General features: G+C 51.5%; 1 protein-coding gene across 4 annotated transcripts in view; it reads left to right on the top strand.

Moving 5' to 3' along the window:
• LOC116945974 (guanine nucleotide-binding protein G(s) subunit alpha-like) overlaps window positions 1–19,329 on the top strand; it is a 120,453-nt gene extending 101,124 nt beyond the window's left edge. For 2 of the 4 annotated variants that reach the window (XM_032960706.2, XM_032960708.2), the window contains exons 5-12: window positions 690–787; window positions 4,213–4,267; window positions 5,710–5,783; window positions 7,460–7,518; window positions 10,133–10,253; window positions 11,694–11,824; window positions 14,148–14,215; window positions 15,214–19,329. In XM_032960706.2, the coding sequence (XP_032816597.2) occupies window positions 690–787; window positions 4,213–4,267; window positions 5,710–5,783; window positions 7,460–7,518; window positions 10,133–10,253; window positions 11,694–11,824; window positions 14,148–14,215; window positions 15,214–15,360 (753 nt within the window). In that variant the 3' untranslated portion in view covers window positions 15,361–19,329. Of the gene's footprint in view, window positions 1–689; window positions 788–4,212; window positions 4,268–5,709; window positions 5,784–7,459; window positions 7,519–9,376; window positions 9,498–10,132; window positions 10,254–11,693; window positions 11,825–14,147; window positions 14,216–15,213 lie in introns of all 4 variants that reach the window. The other 2 variants (XM_032960707.2, XM_076069631.1) reach the window with 1 other exon arrangement.
• Window positions 19,330–20,877: the final 1,548 nt, after the last annotated feature.

The raw sequence follows: 20,877 nt of genomic DNA, 5'->3' as shown, positions 1-20,877 counted from the left end.
GGCCCAGCACCGGTGACGATTATCTGAACCAGTTCTGGGTCTAGTTTGACTCGGTCTTAAAAAAATAATACCCGGTGTGTTTGTGTAAACATCAGCATGGAGATACAAAGGCAGCTGGGAATGGTTTTGGCCATGCCCACCCCTTCGTGTGCCATTGCAGACTTCATCGGTGCTCTCCAACAGCACTTGTCCCAAATGTCTGTGAAGGCTATACTGGGGATCTTTGTCTTTGTGCGGCCAGTTCACACAGTAGGGAGCACATGGGATGCATCTGCCAGTCATCTGAGTCAACCCCTGGGTCTGTCCCATGACCTGTCAGCGAACCTCCGACACTTCAAAGCGTACCTTGCCTGGCACAGTGCTGTGGTGACATCCATCGCCACTTAGTGCCGAATGGCGGCTGTTGTTGTGCGGCCCGGGTGCGTTGCTGGACCTCACCGACTGCTCGTTTTACTCCCGGCTGCGGATTTCGACGCTCACAACAAGACAGAGGAGATGCAGAGAGGGGGACCAAGAACAAGAGTCGCGGTGAAATTGTGGGGGGGGGGGTAGGGCGGGGCCTCCTAATAAGCGCACCGTATGAAGCCAACATCCGCACGTAAAGACGGCGCTGCGTGTGTCGGCACGAGAACCTGTGTTGTCAACGCTGACCCCTGTCACCCCTCCTTGTCCCCAACCCCTCACCCCAGGAATTTTTCGACCACGTGAAGGCCCTCTGGCAGGACGAGGGCGTGCGGATGTGTTACGAGCGATCCAACGAGTACCAGCTCATCGACTGCGCCCAGTAGTGAGTACTCCTGGGTACTTCTTCAGCATCGCCATCGGTTTGCTACGACCAATTCACTTCCGTTTTAGGACCCTTGATTGCCCAAGCCATCCCCATCTGTCGCGGTTCTGCGATGCAATAACAACCGCCATTCGCCACTGAATGGTGATGATGTCGCCACGGCGCTTGTGCCAGGCTACGTTCACTTTAAGGCTACGTGAAGTGTCGAACGCTCGCTGGCAGGAGGTCACGGGGCAGACTAAGATGCCATGGGTTGACTGGCTGAGATGACTGGGCCGATGCACCACCTGTGCCCCCTACTGTACCAACTTGCTGTGTTTTAGCCGCCCGGCGCTCCGCTCGTTGTCATGAGCGTCGCTCCTCTGCCCTCCGTTGTTGCTGGAGGGCGACTGCCCAATAGCAGCGTTCTTCACGAGCCTCTTTCCACCATGTTAATAATCCACCGAACACCTGCAACCCCAGTTGGTCTCATCGATCCATTTACTCGGTGGAACGACCTCTTGGAAGCGTTTTTTTACTTATTAGCAATTATTACCATCACGATTGTTTACCCAGGAACGCTTCTTCACTGAGTCCAAAGACTCTTTTTCAGGAGGGTTTCTGCCAAGTTTTTTTGCAGTCGGGGGCGACGTTGCTACTGTGTGTAGTAATCCTCGTTGAGTAAATTTGCAGACACTTGTTCGCGTCGGGATGTTTGGTCAATGCCACGTAGTAATGTGTGACGGCCTCCCCACACCATTTCGGCCATGGGGAAAGTTTGGCCATACTTCACCCATGCTGCTCAGTGTGGTTTGGTGGAGAGAGACCGCTACCGGTGACTTTTGTCTGCATACAATTGCGGTTAATAGGATAAATTTTCTCCTTAATAGGAAGAATGTAGCTCTTCTGGAAGACCACCTCCGGGTAGCTTATTAACACAAAAGCTCAGACAATAGATACATCTACTGCTACTTCTGGGGTCACTGTTATCCACACAAAAAAAAGTTTGAATGGGGGGGGGGTATAACCTTCAGACGGGATAAATTAACATTCTTTTTGGCAGTGCGGATAATTGCAGTATCGCCAATGCCAGCGGACCGGCACATCAACGGCCAAGGAGGCCCCTCATCCAGCGGTGGTGGATTGACAAAAGTAGCCGGATCGATAACACCTCTGGACGATGATTAACCACTAACACATCGGGCTAGCCCACTGGATTATCGGCACGCCGCTCTCGATGAGAACCTTCGTGTTCCCCCGTCTCGCGAGTCGTCGTGGTGAGTGAGATGTTAGCTCCCTCGCCTGGTACGCAGGAAGTTCGCGGGTTCCATCCTGATGGCCTTGACAAGCCTGCCGTTGCTAGCGCGAAAACTTCCGATTTACGCCAATTAAAAGCCGTGAATTCTTAACAGCGTGCGGTGCAGTGTGGCAATGGCGTTTATTTTGAGGATTGTTAATCATAATTGATTTATCGTCACACCTATAGCTCGTATACAACTATATTGGGAGAGGGAGGAAAAAATATGAAATCTCATTCAAGAAATCGGAATACAATCTTCATCGCCCAAATGTATCCCGGATTAAACGATCGGTTAGGATAACAGCAGCAGCCTTGTTGTGTTCGAGGCGTTGTGAGGGAGGGGGTGTATGGTGGCTACAAAAATATAGAATAAGAATATTTTTTTATACACTCCCCGTTATATTTTCAAGCAGGTGATAAACACCGTGGAAGCCTCAAAAAGGGTATCTCAGACGCAACGACGACTACAACACCCAACAACAACACGGGGGGCAGTTGTTACAAAAGCGAGTACTACAGTGCAGTGTATCTGAAAGCAAAAAAAAAACAACCCCCCTCATCAGCGCGGGTAATAAAAAAAACCCTCCACAATGGGACCCATTTTCATCACGAAACGTTTGGGGTGGCGGCGGCCGCACTGCGAACGGCTGCTGGACTCGACGTCTGGACGACTCGCCCGCTAACGTGGCCACCACGGTGGTGGTGGTGGTGGTGGAGGCGGCGGTGGTGGTGGCAGCACGCTGGGACGGACGCGAGAGCATTGCGGCCCCCCCACCCACCCCCCACTGTACCGTAGGAGGGGAAGCGAGAAGCCCGCACGGCAACACTGGGGAGCAGGGCCGGCCCCACACCCCCCTCCGCCGTCTCCCCTCCCCGTGTTGCCGTGGCAGCGGAAAGGGAACCGCCGGTTGCCGTGGTTACGCGGGGGAAGGTCAGGGCACGGGGCTATTTATAGCGGCGGAGCGAGCTGCCGCGTCGTGATTGGCTGCTGCCCTCGGCTGCAGTCATGTGACCGGGGTGTTGGCCAATTGCCTCCCCCCGCCCGCCTCCACTGCCAGCCGCCCCCTCCCATCGCTGCCTGGGGTCTTTGCCTCCTCCTCCTGCATGGGCAGGGCTTGGGGGAGAGAGGTGGAGTTTGACGAGTCACGTGTGTTTTGGTGGTCCAATCAGATGGCAGTGTATTGTCGCCGCTTGCGCCAGTTATCTCAGCCGGTCGCAGTCAGAATGGGTATTATTTATATAGTTATATTATACGTGAGGAAATCCGAAGAGCTGTAAAGCTTTTTTTGCACAGGTGACCGGTCGTGGTGGGTCAGAGCAAACAATACAAAAACACGATAAGAGTGCAAACTGTAGGAAAGGTAAACAAATCACTTAAAAATAGACAATGTTTTTTTATATCTTACCAGGCAAAACACACTGAGGTATTCATTTATTTTTCAGAAGCGACCTGGGTGCAAAGTGGCTTATCATGTGGACATTTATAGCAGCAGAATAATCAAAACAATCTCAATGTCAAGTCAACCTGGGAGTCTGTTCCGTCACCTCCCTGCCAACGGGAGGGGGCTTCGACACTTCAAAGTGCACCTAGCCTGGCACAAGCGCCGTGCGCCGACATCACCGAATAGCTTATTGTTGTTGGGTGTGAAAACGCATGGCATGGGGTGGATCGTTGCCGGCCGGTGGATTTGGACCGAGCCAGGCTGTGACGTGGAGCAGAGTGGGCACAAGCTATAACGTCAACAACATGAACTCTTGATTTCCCAAGTTGTAAACAACGCGTGTGGCTGTATAGATGCTATTTTTATTCATGGCTGACACTTAGCCAGCGTCGCTTCTTGTGAATGTCAGAATGACGCGAAAGTACGTGGACAAAATTGGGCCAAAAACAAAAATGATAATCGGGTTTGAGCCTTAAAAACCGTGCAGTTGTTTGCGGCACATTGCAAATTGATTTCCAAGTCGTCCAGAGTGACGTCGGCAGCGTGACGTCACCACGGCACACACGCGCACTTGGCCACGCGGTCGGTCAGGAATCCAGCCAGCGAAACTTGTTTCTACTGTAACATGATATCTAATTGCTAATAATAGCAAAGCTCCTGACGAGTTGTGTTTGTGTTTACCGCCCCCCCCCCCCACCGCATAGTTTCCTTGACAGAATTGACACGGTGCGGCAGAGCGACTACACGCCCACCGACCAGGTAAGCAACCCGCCGCCCCGCTCTGCACCTGCCACAACGTGACTTGACTCCGTGCAGGTGTTCACCCAACGCCCCCCTTCACCACGTCTCCGCTCGCGCTGTGTGGCACCGGGACTCGAGGTCAGCTCTGTGTGTGGCGGGGAGCGGTGGTGTAGCGGTTGGTGCCGCTACGCATGAACCCGGCGACCCGAGTTCTATTCCCGCTCACGGCCAACACCGGTGACGATTACATTATCTGAATCGGTCCTGGGCCTCCCCGAGATCGGCACGGCCTCAAATGAGTACCTGGTGCGGTGTGTAAACGTCACCACAGGGGAGACAAAAGCGGCCGGGCGTGGTGCTGGCCATCCATTCACTCGTGTGCCGTGCCGGCCTTCATAGCTGCTCGCTAACAGCACTTTCCCCACCAGTCTGTTCAGGCTACACGGGGTGTCTTTGCCTTTGTTGAACGTCTTTGGCACCGTACGTAGCCAACCGTGGTAATCGGAGGTGCGGGGTCACACCTATGAGCAGACATTACGGTCGTAACGATTTGCTCTTCCCGATTCAATCGATTGTCACCATTTGTGGTCGTGATTCAAGGCAGGAAGCACGTTTTAGGTTTTTTTTTTGCATTTTATTAAATGTAGCGGCCTCTAGTGGCTGGTGGAGGCGTCGGGTGAAGCCAATGTATGCAAGGTCTACGAATTAAAAACATTGATTGCGCTTGCGTATCATGCGCCCATCGATATTCGTCGATGGAATTTACGCGTTGGAACGTCATGCCATGAGTCGTGGATCACAATTGTTACATGCAGCAAAAAATATTAATTTACAGTTATTGCGAATTATATGTTACAAAGAGAATAATGCAGAGCACATGAAACTTAATTAAAGGTAATTTTAAATTATTATTTATGTTAGACAATCTGCAACACACAACCTGTGTATACTGTAACTTGATTAGTTGTCTTTGGGTTTAGTTAATGTTGCGCCTTAGTCCAAGGCGCTTTACAACAATAACAAAATTGTACATTAGATAGTGGTTAAAATAAAGAGTGGGGTTATGGTGAAAGATCAGAATCGGAAGGATAGGAGGAGGGGTTAGGGTAGTGTTAGGGGTCGTGATAGAGGTTGGGGTAGTGATAGAGGTAGTGATTGGTGTAGTTATAGGAGTTGGTATGGTGATCGGGATAGTGATAGCAGTAGGGGTAGTGATAGGGGTTGAGGTGGTGATAGGGGTTGAGGTGGTGATAGGGGTAGTGATAGGGGTTGGAGTAGGCCTTGTCGTTGCTGGGGGTCCAGGGCAGGGAGTAGCAGTTGGGGCAAGCGAGAAGAGATGGGGGTTGTTTTACAGGAGGAACATGTATTTTGAGTCGCGTGCCCACAGGGACACAGGCATGCCTCGCTTGGGTTTGCCTTCAGCTGATTCGCCGTGTGGTTTACGTCTTGTTGTGTTGCAGGACCTGCTGCGATGCCGAGTTCTGACTTCGGGGATCTTTGAAACCAAGTTTCAGGTGGACAAGGTCAACTTCCAGTAAGTCATTCTTTGTTCTTTCGATAAAGTCACGTAGAAGGGAAACAATAAAATAATAAAAATATAAAACAATAAAATTCTCACGACGTTTTGACTGCAACACAAGCAATCATCATCAGGTGTGAAAACCATAGCAAGAAAATTTGAAAAAAGTGGCGGTTATTTTTAACGTTAGCACCACAGAGAGCGATTTGGCAGTTTTTCAGATGGACGAGTCCATCTATGTTCGGAAAAGAGGAGGGGGGAGACGAAAATAATGGATGCGGTCTGAAAGCCAAATCGCTCTCTGTGGTGCTAACGTTAAAAAAAAACGCCACTTTTTTCAAATTTTCTTGCTATGGTTTTCACACCTGATGTTGCAGTCGAAACGTCGTGAGAATTGTATTGTTTTATATTATTATTTTATTGTTTCCCTTCTACGTGACTTTACCGAAAGAACCAAGAATACGAATCCCTGCAGTCACAAAAGCTTTAAATCAAAATTCCAGTAAGTCGTGGACGCAGCTCGAGAAACGTCGCGAAGCGTCGCGAAGCGTGCGCCACAAGAAGCTACTGCGGGGTCACGGGTCTGTATCGGCGCCCATCTGGCTCGATGAAAATATCAGAATCTTAATTTATACCGGAGGAGTCCGATGAGCTATGAAGCTCTTTTTCACAGATGTCCAGGAGGGGGCAGGTCAGCAGAAGCATTATACAGATTGTAAATGTTGTGGATTTGTTCTCCAACACACCGGTGTGCTGTACTAGTTACGAATTGGCCACGTTCTGTTAACATGACAAGCCTTACCAATTGGCTGTGTCGGGTGGTGGCGGGTTTAACGACACCATTTATATTTACGCGATCGAACCCCAAAAAAAAGCTATATTATGGACAGTTTACCTACGTAGGCTGGGGATGAAGAGTAGAAGGCGTGGTCTTGTTTTATTGCTTCATAACGAAATCAATTTACCTGCCGATGTTTTTGCGGTTTCGTCGGCACTGAGTTGCCGACCTGCGGCGAGTGTAGGTAGTAATATAACCGGTGCTCGTGTAAGGGTATTTTATTTACACTACATGGTTTTTCGCGGTTGTGCTGTACAGCTCTCCAGTGTGTTTTTCCGGTCCGTACCGTGTGTTGTTTGGCACGATGTCCGACGTTTCACTCCACGTGCTGCAAGAGGGCTGGATGTTCAGTTCCTAAAGAAGAGCTATATTCATATTTGCACAAGCAAGGTTAATTCGCAACTTGTGTAATCTGTCCAATGGATATCAGAGAGTTAACTATAACCCTTTGTACCGTACATAGCAAACCGTACATAGCAAACCGTACAAAGCAAACCGTGATAATCAGCGGTGTGGAGAAAGGACAACAAACTAAACACAAAAATCAGTTCTAAAGAAATGTGTTTTCAAGCTAGATTTAAAAGTGCATAGCTTCAGTGGCTTCCTAATATCGGAAGGAAGAGCGTTCCAGACGGCCGCAGAAGCGCATTTGGAAGCGCCGCGTGATGCGGTGACCGTCTTTGTTCGATGGCCAGCCGAAAGCCGCTGCTGCGAGGATGACCGGAGTTTGCGTGATGGTTTATGCTTGTTGACGAGATCAGCAAGGGATTGTGGTTCATTTGTGGCAAGCACTTTACATCTAATGAGTGACCGATGGATTTATAGAGATTTTAACTGAACTCTGTCTCCGCAGCATGTTTGATGTGGGAGGTCAACGGGATGAGAGGAGAAAGTGGATCCAGTGTTTCAACGGTAAGACAACCCTCCGCTCGTGGCTACTCGAGCAAAACTATTCTAAAGTTCCCTTCGGGATCATACATGTTAACACCCCAATTGTATACGGCGTCCAAGACCCAAGTAATGTGAATCAATTTGAGTGGATGAATCGGCGCATCATTGCACGCCTAGCGAACGCCCTGACCAGTCTTTTAGCTTCGGGGGGCCCAAGCGATAAAACATTTTGGCGCGGGACAAGTGCAGTGCCTCCTAATCTTTTGGATAAAATAGGTGCTCTATTAAAGAGATCTCGGACTTAGTTCTGCGATATATTTTTCTGCGGGCCATTCTCTTAACACGCGAGGTGATGCAGCCGCCGCTGCGTGAGAGTTCCGAATGCACGTATGTACGTTGAACTTCTTTCGCACCATACGTAGCCAACCATGCTCATCGGAGGTGCGGGGGAAGGACAAACAAACCTAACTGCAAAATAAAAATAATAGACGCTCCGCTCGCAACGTGACGTCGATAGCACAATCAGGATGGAATTGGGGAAAAGAGTCTGTAAATTATTGCACTCCATACATACATGCATGCGCATTTCATGTGTCCGCAACATATTGTGAATTGTAGGAAGATGACCATTTCTTTGAGAATAGTTGAAAGGTTATAATGCTAAGGGCTTTTTCGTGTACTCGCACGTGCATAGCTCTCTGATTGAATAGTCACTGTTAGGGATCGTGATTCGATTTCATACATTTTAGTGCCTGCAGGAAGTCGAGTGGAAACTATAGTATTTGAAATATACATGTTAGAAAGTAATTAATTCTTGCTCGGACAATTTAGTGTACATATTGTGTGAGCGCACAAAATTTAGATCTTAATCTGTGGATCATTGCATACCCACAAAGTACATTGAAACAAATAGGGACGGTAAAATTTGTGAATTTGTTTTTTGCCCGCATAGATCCATTTGGCCCGTAATCGTTTTTACATTTGTAAATATTCAGGCAAATTTTAAAAAATAAATATTTATTCCAGTGGTGAGTTTCTACTCGCGAACACGGCTTTCTCAAACCGTAATGAATGATAACCGAGCAATTACTCCATGGCTACTGGTGTGGAGTGGTGGCGCAACGGTTAGCGTGTCGTGTTCTGAACCCCGGCGAGCTGAGTTTCATTCCTTGCCCTAGGCTAACATCGGTGGCAAGTGATTATCTCACCTGGTCTTTAGGGCCACCCATTTAGCAACCGACACTGACCGGTGTGGTGAAATCTGGTCAAACCAACCCCCATGACTAACATGGCTTTGGTAGTCCATTCTTCAGCAGTGGATTGACAATAGGACTGTACTGGGTGGGGAGGTGGCAGCGGGGAGATTGTACAGTCCCTTTTGTTTGTTCCTCTGCTGGATGAAGGCTACCCCACAATTGTGCAGGGGTCATAGGCGTTGTTTGACCAAAGTTCTAATTGTGTTTGGCGAAGGCACGGTGCACAGACGAGGAAGCATAGAAGTATGGTACAACAATGGGATTTACTGCATTGCCCCCTTGCTGGCCACCACGTACCCCCACAGCCTAAAGCAAACCTATGGTGCATGTCGGTCACCCATCCAAAGCACTATCCATATTCATATCCTGATTAGCTTCCAAGATCTAAACCGGTGCGATCCCGATCGATTTGGCCATTGGCTGTGGATTCCACACGCCTCGTCATTATCAACTTTGCGCACCCAGCGGACAGACAAGTTGGTCATCAAAGGGCCGTCAGTTGATGGTCGCTGTTCCTGGTGTGTCTTTTTGAGATGAGCATGCGTTCAGAAGGTTCCATTTCCTTTCAACACCAACCCTCCCCCCCCCCCCCCCTTTCATCCCCATTTCCCCCCTCCATGCAGATGTCACAGCCATCATATTTGTGGTGGCTTGCAGTGGCTATAACATGGCACTGCGCGAGGACCCCAGTGTTAACAGGCTAAAAGAGGCCCTTGACCTCTTCTGCAATATCTGGAACAACAGGTAACTGAGTTGTGCTTTTCCACCCCCCCCCCCGTCCTTTCGCTGACACTAATTCTGTTTGTCTCTCTCTGTTGCCCCCCTTCTCTTCCCCCCCACCCCCCCACCCCCCTCCAAAAAAAACATCTCGTGTTTATGCCGCCTTCACGCCCACCAAAACACTCCGCCGCGTCATTTTTACATCCTCCACCCTCCCTTATTCCACTCTCCACACTCTTGGTTCTCTCACACGTCCCATCATTTGTTGCCGTTCACTCTTTTTTCCGTGTTTCCGTCGCCCGGCGTTATGTCGATCGGTTCATCATCCATTCACGTATTTGCCATTCCTCCGCCACTCGCGCGTCGCACCCCCGTGTTCACCTTGTACTCCTCCTCCGCGTGCGACGTCCCGTTGTGAACTCTTCCGCCGCCCGCCGCACCTCCCTGCTGCTGCCGCCTCCGTCATCACCGCCGCCGCCGCCGCCGCCGCTTGCTTTTGCCCGTGCCGTATTTAAACCGCGCGCTGCGTCGTAACCAAAACCCCCTGTCCCCCGTGCACGCGTCCTCTCCCGCTCGTGGTGTCCCCCCGCCACCCGCCCCCCCCCCCCCCGCCATAAACCCTTGCCGTCACCGCACTCCACGTGACCCCCGCGCGATAGACGTTACGGCGATCATATTCGTAGTCGCTTGCAGCAGCTACAACATGGTTCTGCGCGAAGACAACACCACGAACCGCCTCAAGGAAGCCATCAACCTGTTCAAGAGTATTTGGAACAACAGGTAACACCGGTGGCGGATTCGGGAAGCCGATCGCCACCAGCAGGACCCCCCGCGCCCACCGTGGAGAGGTTGGGGGGGAGGGGGGGGCTGGGGTTTTTCTGCCAGCGGCAAGACCTCGTGTGCGCGTGCGGTGGCGCCGGAGTTGCACGTCGGGCCAAGTCCACGGGGTTGGCCAACGTCCGTCTCGGTGTTTTTTTTCCTCCCCCTCTTCTTCAGAGGGAGTGGGAGAAATTCGTCGGTGGGGTTTTGTGTTCGTGGCCAGCCAACGGTGGGGCGCGCGTACTGCAGAACCCCGATGTGTTTCGTCAAGATGCGAATCTTGCCGACAGCGTTGTATTTGACCTTCGCTGTCGTTTTTTTTTTAACAGTTAGTCGGGGCGCTTTTTATGAAATGCTGCGTGTGTGCGCGCGCGCAGTTTGTGTTTGTGGAGTTCTCGGCCGTAATGTGTCGAGGCGGTGCGGTTATTTGACCGTTTGGTCTAATGCACTGCATATCAATTATCGGGCACATTTGAAAAGTTTTTACTGCCCGTTGCATATAATAAAAAATATTTCCCATATTATATTTTCAATAATTATTAACAGCCCTTGTCAATTTACTTCTGGGTGGAAGCCTCCCCGCATTGCGTCAGTCGGGGGGTGTTTGACCATACTTCACCATGCTGGTCAGTGTAATTTGGTGAAGGGTGGAGGGGCCAGCGTCGGTTTCGATACCACTCGCCACTTCTATTAGCCATGGCCAGGAATCGAACTCAAGAATGTCGGGTTCAGAGGACAGCGGGCAAACCGTTGCGCGACTGCTCCATCCCAGAATCGCATTTAGCATTCCGTACGCGTGCGCTCACTGACGAAGACATCGGAGTGAGAACTGAAAGTGTGCAAAGGAGCATGGGGAGGTGCTGGCATGGAATTCCCCTTCGCAGAGGCAAACGAGAGCACAGATCGGTGAACAAATGTAAATTAGATGCATCGTATTGACAGTTAAGTGAGTGAGCCGGGGCAGGACGTGTCGCTTGAAGGGCAGGTGGTGGCTGGTGAGCGAGACTAGCGACGGATGTAGGGTAGCCGAATGACGGAACACGCCCACCGTGTGGAGATGGAGCGATGAAATCGGCTCGTGTGCAGGAGCGAGATCGGATCGGCGCATCCTTTTCCCCGCACACCTCCGATTAGCACGGCTGACTACGTACGGAGCGAAAGAAGTTCAGCACACATCACCGGAAAGGACAGTGACGAGTTTGGGAGGCCTTCATCGGGCAGTGGCCGGTGCATGGCCCGATGATGGCGACGATAAACGCGGTTGTCGGGTAACAATCGCCGGTCAGTCCCGAGAGAAATTCGGCTTTCGCACGGATGACATTGACTCGACGTGCACTATGGCCTCTGACCCCCACCCCCACGGGTGCTGCCGTGTCCTCCTGCACCCTTCTTCTTCTTCAGGTGGCTCCGAACCATCTCGATCATCCTCTTCCTCAACAAGCAGGACCTCCTGGCGGAGAAGGTGCTGGCGGGAAAGTCGCGAATCGAGAAGTACTTCCCAGAGTTTGCGCGGTACACCACGCCAGCCGAAGGTACACACAAGGCCACACGACACTGGCACCCGCTTGAACTTGGTTTACGATTGAAATTTCCCTCGGACGTGGATCTGGGGGCGCTTGTCACATTGTTCAGACTCCAAGCCGGGGGACAGCTTAGAGCGCCAAGGTGGCGAGATGTTAACTGCCTCTCCTGGTATACAAGAGGTTGCGAGTTCGATCCCGACGCCTGCTGCTGTATATTTGGAGTTTGCGTGTTCGGTCTCCTCGTGGTCTCGTGGATTTCTCCCCGGGTCCTCTGGTTTTTTCCTCCACATTTAGAAACGTGCATTTAGAGTATTTGGCTCCTGCTATAAATTCGCACGTGATAAGCCACTTCATCGAGCTATCATTTGTGGCCAGGTCGCTTCTGAAAAAGAGATCTATAGTTAAGTGGGCCTCACCTGCTAAAATATAAAAAATAGTTTATTGTTTTTTTTATAGAGGAAGCGTTCAAATCCGGGTTTTTCGGCCGTACATGGTTAAGCGAGTTTCTTACGGTATGGCGAGTTATTGGTGTTAGATATAAGCGTTGCCATTGGTTTCACAGCCGGGCAGCTGTGGCACACACGGCTGTAGTCCAGCACTGTGGAGGTGAGGGTGAGGGGTTGATGAGTCACCGCACAGATGTTCTGTGAAACTCCCTTCTCGTGAGCGTCGAGGAGGTTATCGTGGGCCCGGGCTCGCCAGGAGAAGGCGGTACACCAAAGTGCGGACTAAAATAATTTTGTCCCATCTGTATGGAATTTTTGTGTTTTTTTTTTTTTTCCCCCCCTCCACCTGCACCCATAGGTTTTTTTCTGGCTCCTCCGGTTTCCTCCCACATTTAAAGCACTCATTAATTATCCGAAAACACGTTTTTATATATAGAGGGAGACAGAGGACTGCAGAGCTTGGGCAATTGATGGCATCGGTTCACTGCCCGGCCTGCTGCCTTCTCCGCTTGTCCGTGGTTCCTCCTTGGACTTCCTCCGAGTCGTTGTCTGTCTCTCTCTCTGAGAATGAGTGAATGCCACGTGGCGTGTTACAATTTAGGTTTTTCACTTCAATTTCTCACTTCTGATTAGCACGGTTGGCTACGTACGTTGCAAAAGAAGTCCGACATACATACTGCACATATCATGGGTCTAACACTGTTTGAGACTAGGCTCAAAAGAAAGCTGTCTCTGGTGTGGACCAATCAGTTTCAAAGACAATGCATATACTGTCAGAGCATGTTTTTTGTTTGCATGTTCACAAGTATGTGGGGTTAATGCAGACATGCTTCCTTGCAAAAAGTTTCAGTTTGGTGTTTTAACATCTTAACACGTGTTTTATTGCCAGAAAGGGTAAAACCTATTCTTATATTGTACGAAATTTAATTAAATTCCAGCGCAGAGATCGAACAAATTGTCAGTTTGCTGCTTGACAACGCCTCTTCAAGGCATGTGTGGAGGTGCAGCGACACCTAGTGACGATAGGAGGCAATTGAAGGGACCTCCAATTGAAGGGACCTCCATAAGGACTGTGCAGGCAAAAATCCCTCGATATACATTAACGGGTACGTTACTAAATTCGGTGCATGGAATCCTATTTTCCCATAATACAGGTTTTAATGTGTCGTTAAACCCACCACCACCCGACAGCCAATTAGTAAGGTTTGCCACGTAAACAGAACATGCCAATTCGTTACTAGTACAGCACACCGGTGTGTTGGAGAGCAAATCCACAACATTTACAATTTGAGTGCAACGTTTCGTCAGTAATTACAACCGGCATCATCAGGCGACAACCAGATTTGCATTGAATTCGTTCCCCAATGTAGAAGTTACGCTCCAGCGAAATTCCGTACGTTGAGTTGCGGTGTCACGAGGAATGGCTGTAGTTCTGTAACGTCATTCCAGCAGCAGTTCTTGCTTAACACAGAGTGGTGCACTGTGTTTTTGCGAATTCTGAACAGAGCTTTCATAATCTAATGGAGTGATGCCAAGAGCACATTTGTACTGTTACTAGTACACAAAGTACCATAACATTTGAAGGTATATAACGAGCCGTATTAACCACCCAGTGATCTCATCATTGGCAACGGTGTAGGCTACAAGTACTTATGGTCCAGCGTGTGATCAATTCACTGTTGGATAAAGGCCTGCCCATGTTTTTGTTTGGGTCTTGGCGGTACTTTGTATGTGTGCATGTTGAACTTCTTTTGCACCGCACATGGCCAACCGTGCTAATCGTAGGTGCGGGTTGAATGACATCGAAAACAACAATAAGACGAAGAATACGGTCGTAAATAATAACCAAGGTTTTGTTGTTATTGTCCATCTTCCCCCTGAATCAGTGAGCCCTGAATTGGGCGAAGATCCGCAAGTGACGCGAGCAAAGTATTTCATCCGGGACGAGTTCCTGGTAAGTTGCCTCCCCCCCCCCTCCCCCGCCAGTCCGAACTAACGAGCGTCAGCGGTGCCTAAAGCGCACCCACACCGATGGTAGTCATCGCGGCGCCTTCAAGTTTATAATGCCGAGCCTCCGTTGGTGTTTTTTAAACGTCGACTCAAATTTGCCTTCTGACCAAATTACTAAAAGTAATCTGTACAACTCTTTGAATGCTCTCTGTAGGTCATGGAGGGGGGTAGGGGCGAGCGGGGGGTTGTTTGCCCATACTTCACCACGCTGGTTAGTGCGGGGGTTGGTGAAGGACTTGTTGAGGTATTGCTCGCCGCTGATGCGAGCCAGAGCTGGGAATCCAACTCAGCTTTTGTCGGGTTGACAATGCAGTGCACCAACCGCCGTGCCACCACTTCGCCCACCACTTCACCCACCCACGTAGTTATAACAATAAATAACGATGCACAGGCCTTTGTCAATCCACTGCTGGATGAAGGCACTCCCCCATGCCTGTGTCAACGATCCAGAATAGTAAGTCCTCATTTAACACGGTAGATGCGTTCCTGCAAAGTGCCGCGTGAGGTGAAAAACGCGTGAAGCGGAAACGGTTTCCCCATAAAATAATTGTGACGGTAAAGCTTGGCGAGATACGGTGAACGCACACGCGCAGCGAAATGGCGGGACAACTAACTGAGGGTACGCCGGCGCGTTGCCGTATCGTTCCGCGTACTGTGTCCTACCACTCAGCCGTGCAGCTCAAGAAAGTAGTTAGCCTTCGCCCGCATTATAGCGGCGCGTGATGCAGCGTGGCGCATTTCGCGCTGCAAGGAAGCGCGCGTTCCACGTCGTGCGGTTGAGTGTTCCCTGACGGGAGAGAACCGCGCTGTCGCGAAGACGTGCTGCAGCGTGAACACGCCGCCGCTCGTTAAGCGACAACTCGCGTGCGTGCGTGCGTGCGTCTGTCTTGTTCGCGTGCTCATTCGCCGACGCCCTGTGTGGCTTTTGCTTTGCCCGCGCAGCGCATCAGCACGGCGAGCGATGACGGCCGCCACTACTGCTACCCGCACTTCACGTGCGCCGTCGACACGGAGAACATCGGGCGCGTCTTCAAGGACTGCCGCGACATCATCCAGCGCATGCACCTGCGCCAGTACGAGCTGCTCTGATTGGTCGGACGAACCGAACGGGGATCCTACGCGCAAAAAGAAAATGTTTTCGAATGGCGGCGGCGGCGGCGGCAACGGTAAATGACAACAAAAAGAAAATTAAAAGTAAAAAAAATTTGACGGCTGTAAACAATCGCCGAGAACGAATTGGAAGGAGGAGTAACTTGGCGAGTTTGACTTGCTCGGTTGCGCCCGTTTTGCTGTTCGGCCAAAAAAACAAAAAACGAGAAGACTAAACCAATAGTTGCTTCGACTACAGCGGAACGCGTGAGCAGCGGGGAACGCTCTGAACAATGCCCCGTCCATTAACGAACACTCACTTTTTTCAACCCTTTATTTCAGTTTTGTCGTTGCAGACATGAGCACATTGTCTTGGGACAGTGAAGGTGATGGACGTCGAAGCCAGTTTCCGGCTGTGGGGGGCGGGTGCCATTTCTTAGCTGCTCAGAAAAACGGGGGACCGCAAGATGTCTGCGTCACGCTTTCCTGATTGTTGATTACTCGCAGGAAACGATTTGCGACGAGAAACCGCAGGGGTAGAAATCGTTGGACTGGGAACTTCACCGTTTCACAATTGCATTGCGTCGCCTGTCCCAATTTTTCTGCTCGGACAGATTTTCTGCATGTCTAATCAAAAAGGCTGCGAGCGTCATCTTTGCCACGTGCGCGATGTTATTTTGTCGTGGGTTGGTGTCGAGCTTTCACCTCCCCCGGTGTACGACGCTGCTGTGTACACACGAAAGGGTTTTTTGTCCCGGTGGACTTTTGGGTCGGCGACGCTGAATTGGCCGGGCTGCTCTTGTCCCCACTGCAGGGTAGAGATGGAAAATCTGTCGATCGGGGCTGTCTTCAAAAACAACCCAACAACAACAACAACAACGGTAGCACGAAGATTCTGGCTGGACATCGCGATCTAAAGGAGAAGTGGTCCCATTTTTTTAAATAATCGTTTACTATATTATTACGGAACTTCAAAACTACAAAGATGTGTGTCGTCGCAAAGTTCGCAGCAGGTAGAGCAACCAATAAATGTCAAAGTGGCGAGTTGTGCCTGTGTGTACGCGCGTGCCTATGCGCACATACCCACGCATCACGTGAAGTGCAGTCTTGCGGATTAAACAAAAAGTTGACGGATAGAAAACATGAACGGCTCGACAACCAACAACAACAACAGCGGCAAGCCTGCACAGAAGAAACGATGTTCGCTCGAAACGTTCACGCGAAACCGATACCAAACGCGCGCCAGAGCCACGCGGGCTGGCGCCGCGACACCCGACGCCTGGAAGTGTGGGGGGGGCGGTGGGGGGGGGGGGCGCCACGTGGACCGAGCCTCCTCCTCCTCCGCCCCCAAGGACCACTCCGGCCGCCGGCAGCCGCGCGTCCTCGCACCATCGCCGCCGCCGCTCGCGCTCACCGATCACTACAGAGAACTCTCGCGCTTTATTTCGCCGAATCGTTTTGAGAATAAGCAGCAGCCACCACCCCCCGCCCCCCACCCCACAAAGCAAAGGGCTATGCGTATTGACGGTTGATCTTATGGGTTTTTTTTGTTTGTTCTTCAGTTGCATTTCCCTTTTTTGTCGCCGATGTTTTTTTGTTTGTACGCTCTGTCCCGCAAGCACGTGCTTCTCGTGGAGGTGCGGTCCGCCCGCACGGCGCGGTGCAACCGCTAAGACTTCGGTGCAACACGGACTACTTAGAAATCCCCAAACGCAGCTACTCGATGCGACGGCGTTGTTGTTCGTCCCTGTGGAGGGGCGGGGGGCGTGGCGGTGTCGTCCCTGCGATGCAACGGAGGAGAGTGGAGGGACAGACGTACACTTTGGCGGCCGCAGAGGTTCGAGGGCGAGCACGGGGGATACATTTTTTTTACATTTTTCCCCCGCTGCAGCGGCAGAGCCGTGCTGTCGACGTTGCGCGCAACGTAACTAGCGGAGACGCAAGCGGACGATGTGACTGCGTGCAATTACCGCGCCGTTAGCCTTTCCCTCCCCCCACCTACACCCCTGGCACTGCTTTGCCCCGAGCCAGATTCGGATGTCTTGTGGGGTTAGTGTTGCGACGATTTGGTTCCGGCTTGGCGGTGACAAAATTGCCCAGTGGGGGGGGGGAAAAAAAACATGTCCAAGTGAGGGCCCCCCCACAGCTGGCTCAGCTCGCTTGTGCCGGTAGAAGCGGGGGGAGTATTACTCGCCTCCACGCCAACTCCCGGAGCTTAATTTCTCGCCGAACTATTTCAATGCCGCCCGGTAGGCCGGAGCGGGCGGCACGGCGACCGGGCAGAATCCTCGGCCACGGTGAGGAACGGGAACGGGAACGTCGCACCAGCTGAGGGTTCGGTTTTACCTGGGTCGCCGCTCACGCGGACAGAACCCGGCTTGAAGTGAAGCCCTGCCTGAGAGCCGCGTGGCCCACCAGCCCCCCCCGCCCCTCCTTGCTGCGTTCTAAGCACCGCCACCATCACTCCGAGCTCGGGATGTGTGCGTACACCAATAGCCAGTATCAAAAACCACCACACTTGTGAGCCAGAGTGAATGCAAGCGGTGTGTCCCCCACCTCCCCCCCCCACCTCATGTTTCATAGTCTAGATGCACCACTGTGTCCAATAAGCTTGCAGCCAAATAAGAAAAGAAAAAGTATATTGGCACAGTATTGAAGTATATATAGAGATACGCGTATTATGTGGAACGATCTAAAAAAATAAGCGACGCATTGCTTCGTCACTAACGCAAATGAAGGACACGGGAAACATATCCTTTTGCGTTTAAGCAAAACATCTTAAAAATGATAATATTACATGGTTGATTTGATTACTCGATCTCTAAAGCAGCAAACGAATGCACACACAGACACATCCTGTATATATGTGTGTGTGTGTGCGTGCACGCGTCATGCCGTTACTTTCTCTTTGTGTCGGCACTTAAAGCGGAAACCCCCAGGCCGTGCTCGCCTTCGTGCTTTGTGCCACAGCCGCGGCGTCATCGCGCAGCCAAAAAAGAAAATCGCGTCGACGATTGGGTCACGCCGACGATGTTTTGGGTGCAAGTGGTCGTGGCGGGAGGGGTGGGACGGTCATTTGGGGCGATCTGCCCGGAACGAGAGGGCACGGAGCGGGTCGGCACCGCGCCTTGTCGGTGGCCCAGCATGGGGGTTGGCACGCCGCATCCCCGACGGGTGGTGACGATGTTGCAATGCAGTCCGCTGGAGTCAGCAGCGCCACTGTAAGCACATTCATTGTGCTTACAGGTGTGCTCACGTGGCGATATTGGCGCAGTTATGCAAAGCACACACACACACACACTCCCTCAGCTGTATTTGGTTTTTATTTTCATGATCACGTTTAAGTCTAGAGGGGCGCGGCTGGGGGGGGGGTGGGGGTGCAGAAGTTTCAAAAGTTGCCGTGATATTAAAGTAAAAAAAAAACCCCGCTATCGCACTTTGGCAATAAAGCCAGCTTGCAAGACGCGGCAATCTCGCCTGTCAGTCGTCGTCGTCGTCATCATCATCATCATCGTCGTCGTCGTTATTATTAATCCGAGTTCAGGCAGCCATGGGCGAGTTGGTATTAAATTCTCAAGTCACCGAATGTACCAGGCACTCGTTGTCTGCGTGTTACGCCTGCGTGCGCGCTCTCTCCGCTGCTGTATTCCGCGTAAGATGACAGATTGGGTCTACGACTCGACGTGTACTGATGTATAGTGTTGCCGACCACACGTTACCCTTATAATTATTATGATAACAATACAACAGCTGTGACATTAAAATTGAACAATTTGCGCAATAGCCAATGCCATGATGCTCTGTATAAAGCCGCAAACACTAAATGTCCATAAAAGCAGTTACGTCATAGGGTTTTCAATATTGAGAGGAATGGTTAACTGTTTAAAAAAATATATATATGCTAAGAAGGTGTGTACAAAAAAAGTGGGATATTGTATAAAATTACGGAATTCTGCCTTGTTTAAATAACGCCGGTGTCGCGTTTGTTTCGCGTGTCGTCGTAGCGAGAAGCGGAGGTGGGGTTGGCTTTGATGTTGCTTTTGGGTGCGATTGTGAACAGCAGCCAAATCAGAACATTCGTACATCTAATCGGCATCATCATCATTGGTTCACAGCAGCACCAAGACTCGGTAGTGCGCCCCTACTCGGCGCGATGTGTAAACATTGCCGCTAGGGAGACAAAGGCGGCCGGGCGTGGTGTTGGCCACCCACCCCCTCGTGTGCCGTGCCGGCCTTTATAGGTGCTCGCGAACAGCACTTGCCCCTAAAGTCTGTTAAGGCTACACGGGGGGTATCTTTGTGTGAGAGTGTGCGTGTGTGAGAGCGTGTGGCAACTGGGCAGTTGGAGGCAGTCGCCCACCAACAACAACGGAGGGCGGAGGAGCGACGCTCACAACAACGAGCGGAGCGCCGGGTGGCTAAAGCACAGCAGGTTGGCACAGTAGGGGGCACAAGTGGTGCATCAGCCAGTCATCTCAGTTGACCCGTGGCACCTGGGTCTGCCCCGTGACCTGCCAGCGGGCGTTCGACACTTCACGTGGCCTCAAGGTGCACATAGCCTGGCACAAGCGTCGTGGTGACTTCACCGCCACTTAGTGGCGAATGGCGGTTGTTGTGAGAGTGTATGCGAGTGAGAGTGAGCTCGGCTGAAGACTAGAATCGGTGATGTCGCCGACAGTGCGTTCATCGGCGAGGAAGTTTCATATCCGGACAGCAGAGTGGAGAAGTTGAAGAAAGAAGAGGCAAGCTTCAACGTTCTGGCACGGCGTCTTTCATATGGGGGGTGGAAGCATGGACTGTGTCTGTGGGAGGAGCGATAGGGGCAGTGGTTGGTGCGCAATTTGTACCGGCACCGACAGCCGAAACTCGTCGAAGGGGTGTGAGTTGTGCGAGCGAAGGGCGATGCACGCGTTGACGCTTTACGCTGTCAGTGTTCCTCTTTTTCAGAGGGGGGGGGGGGGGGCTGTAGGGGGCACTTTCGCGGACAAGACATCAGGGTGAGGGCCACCACACCTTCCCGCAAGACAAAATAGTGCAATCCGAGCGAGCCTACCTACTCCATCCCTCTTCGTTGTGGCTTACAGGGCTGTGCAAGCACACATTTGTTTTTGTATACTGCCACCTACCGATGTGGTGCTGTTACTTTCATTCTGCGCGTTGGAACACTGTCACTCGTGGGAAACCATTGGGTTGGACAGCACGATGGGGGGTGATTTCACATTTTTGTTTTGTCGGGGGGCGGGTGCCGCCAGTGGCCCCCGCGGGCCTTGCAATGAAGAACACTACACGATGGCCATGTGATTGAGTAGACACGGGACCCATTGAAGCGGGGGGGGGGGGGGGTAGCTACAGTGCCAGTGGCTCCTAAGGTCGTTCAGATGGGAAATTGATGTGGATATCTAAATGTCTACCACCGGTCCCTCAGTACTCCATCGGATGGGCTCTGTGTCCACTTTTGGCCGTAGCAACAGTTGCAGATGGTGGGGGGCGGGGGGAGGGGGCGCATTTCAGGCTGAA

This window comes from Petromyzon marinus, chromosome 25, assembly GCF_048934315.1.
Source record: "Petromyzon marinus isolate PM22_M1 ecotype Great Lakes invasive population chromosome 25, UKy_Petmar_22M1.pri1.0, whole genome shotgun sequence".
In the NCBI taxonomy this organism is placed as follows: Eukaryota; Metazoa; Chordata; class Hyperoartia; order Petromyzontiformes; family Petromyzontidae; genus Petromyzon; species Petromyzon marinus.
The sequence above is the reverse complement of the archived record's forward strand: the minus strand, read 5'-3'. Positions and strand labels throughout refer to the sequence as shown.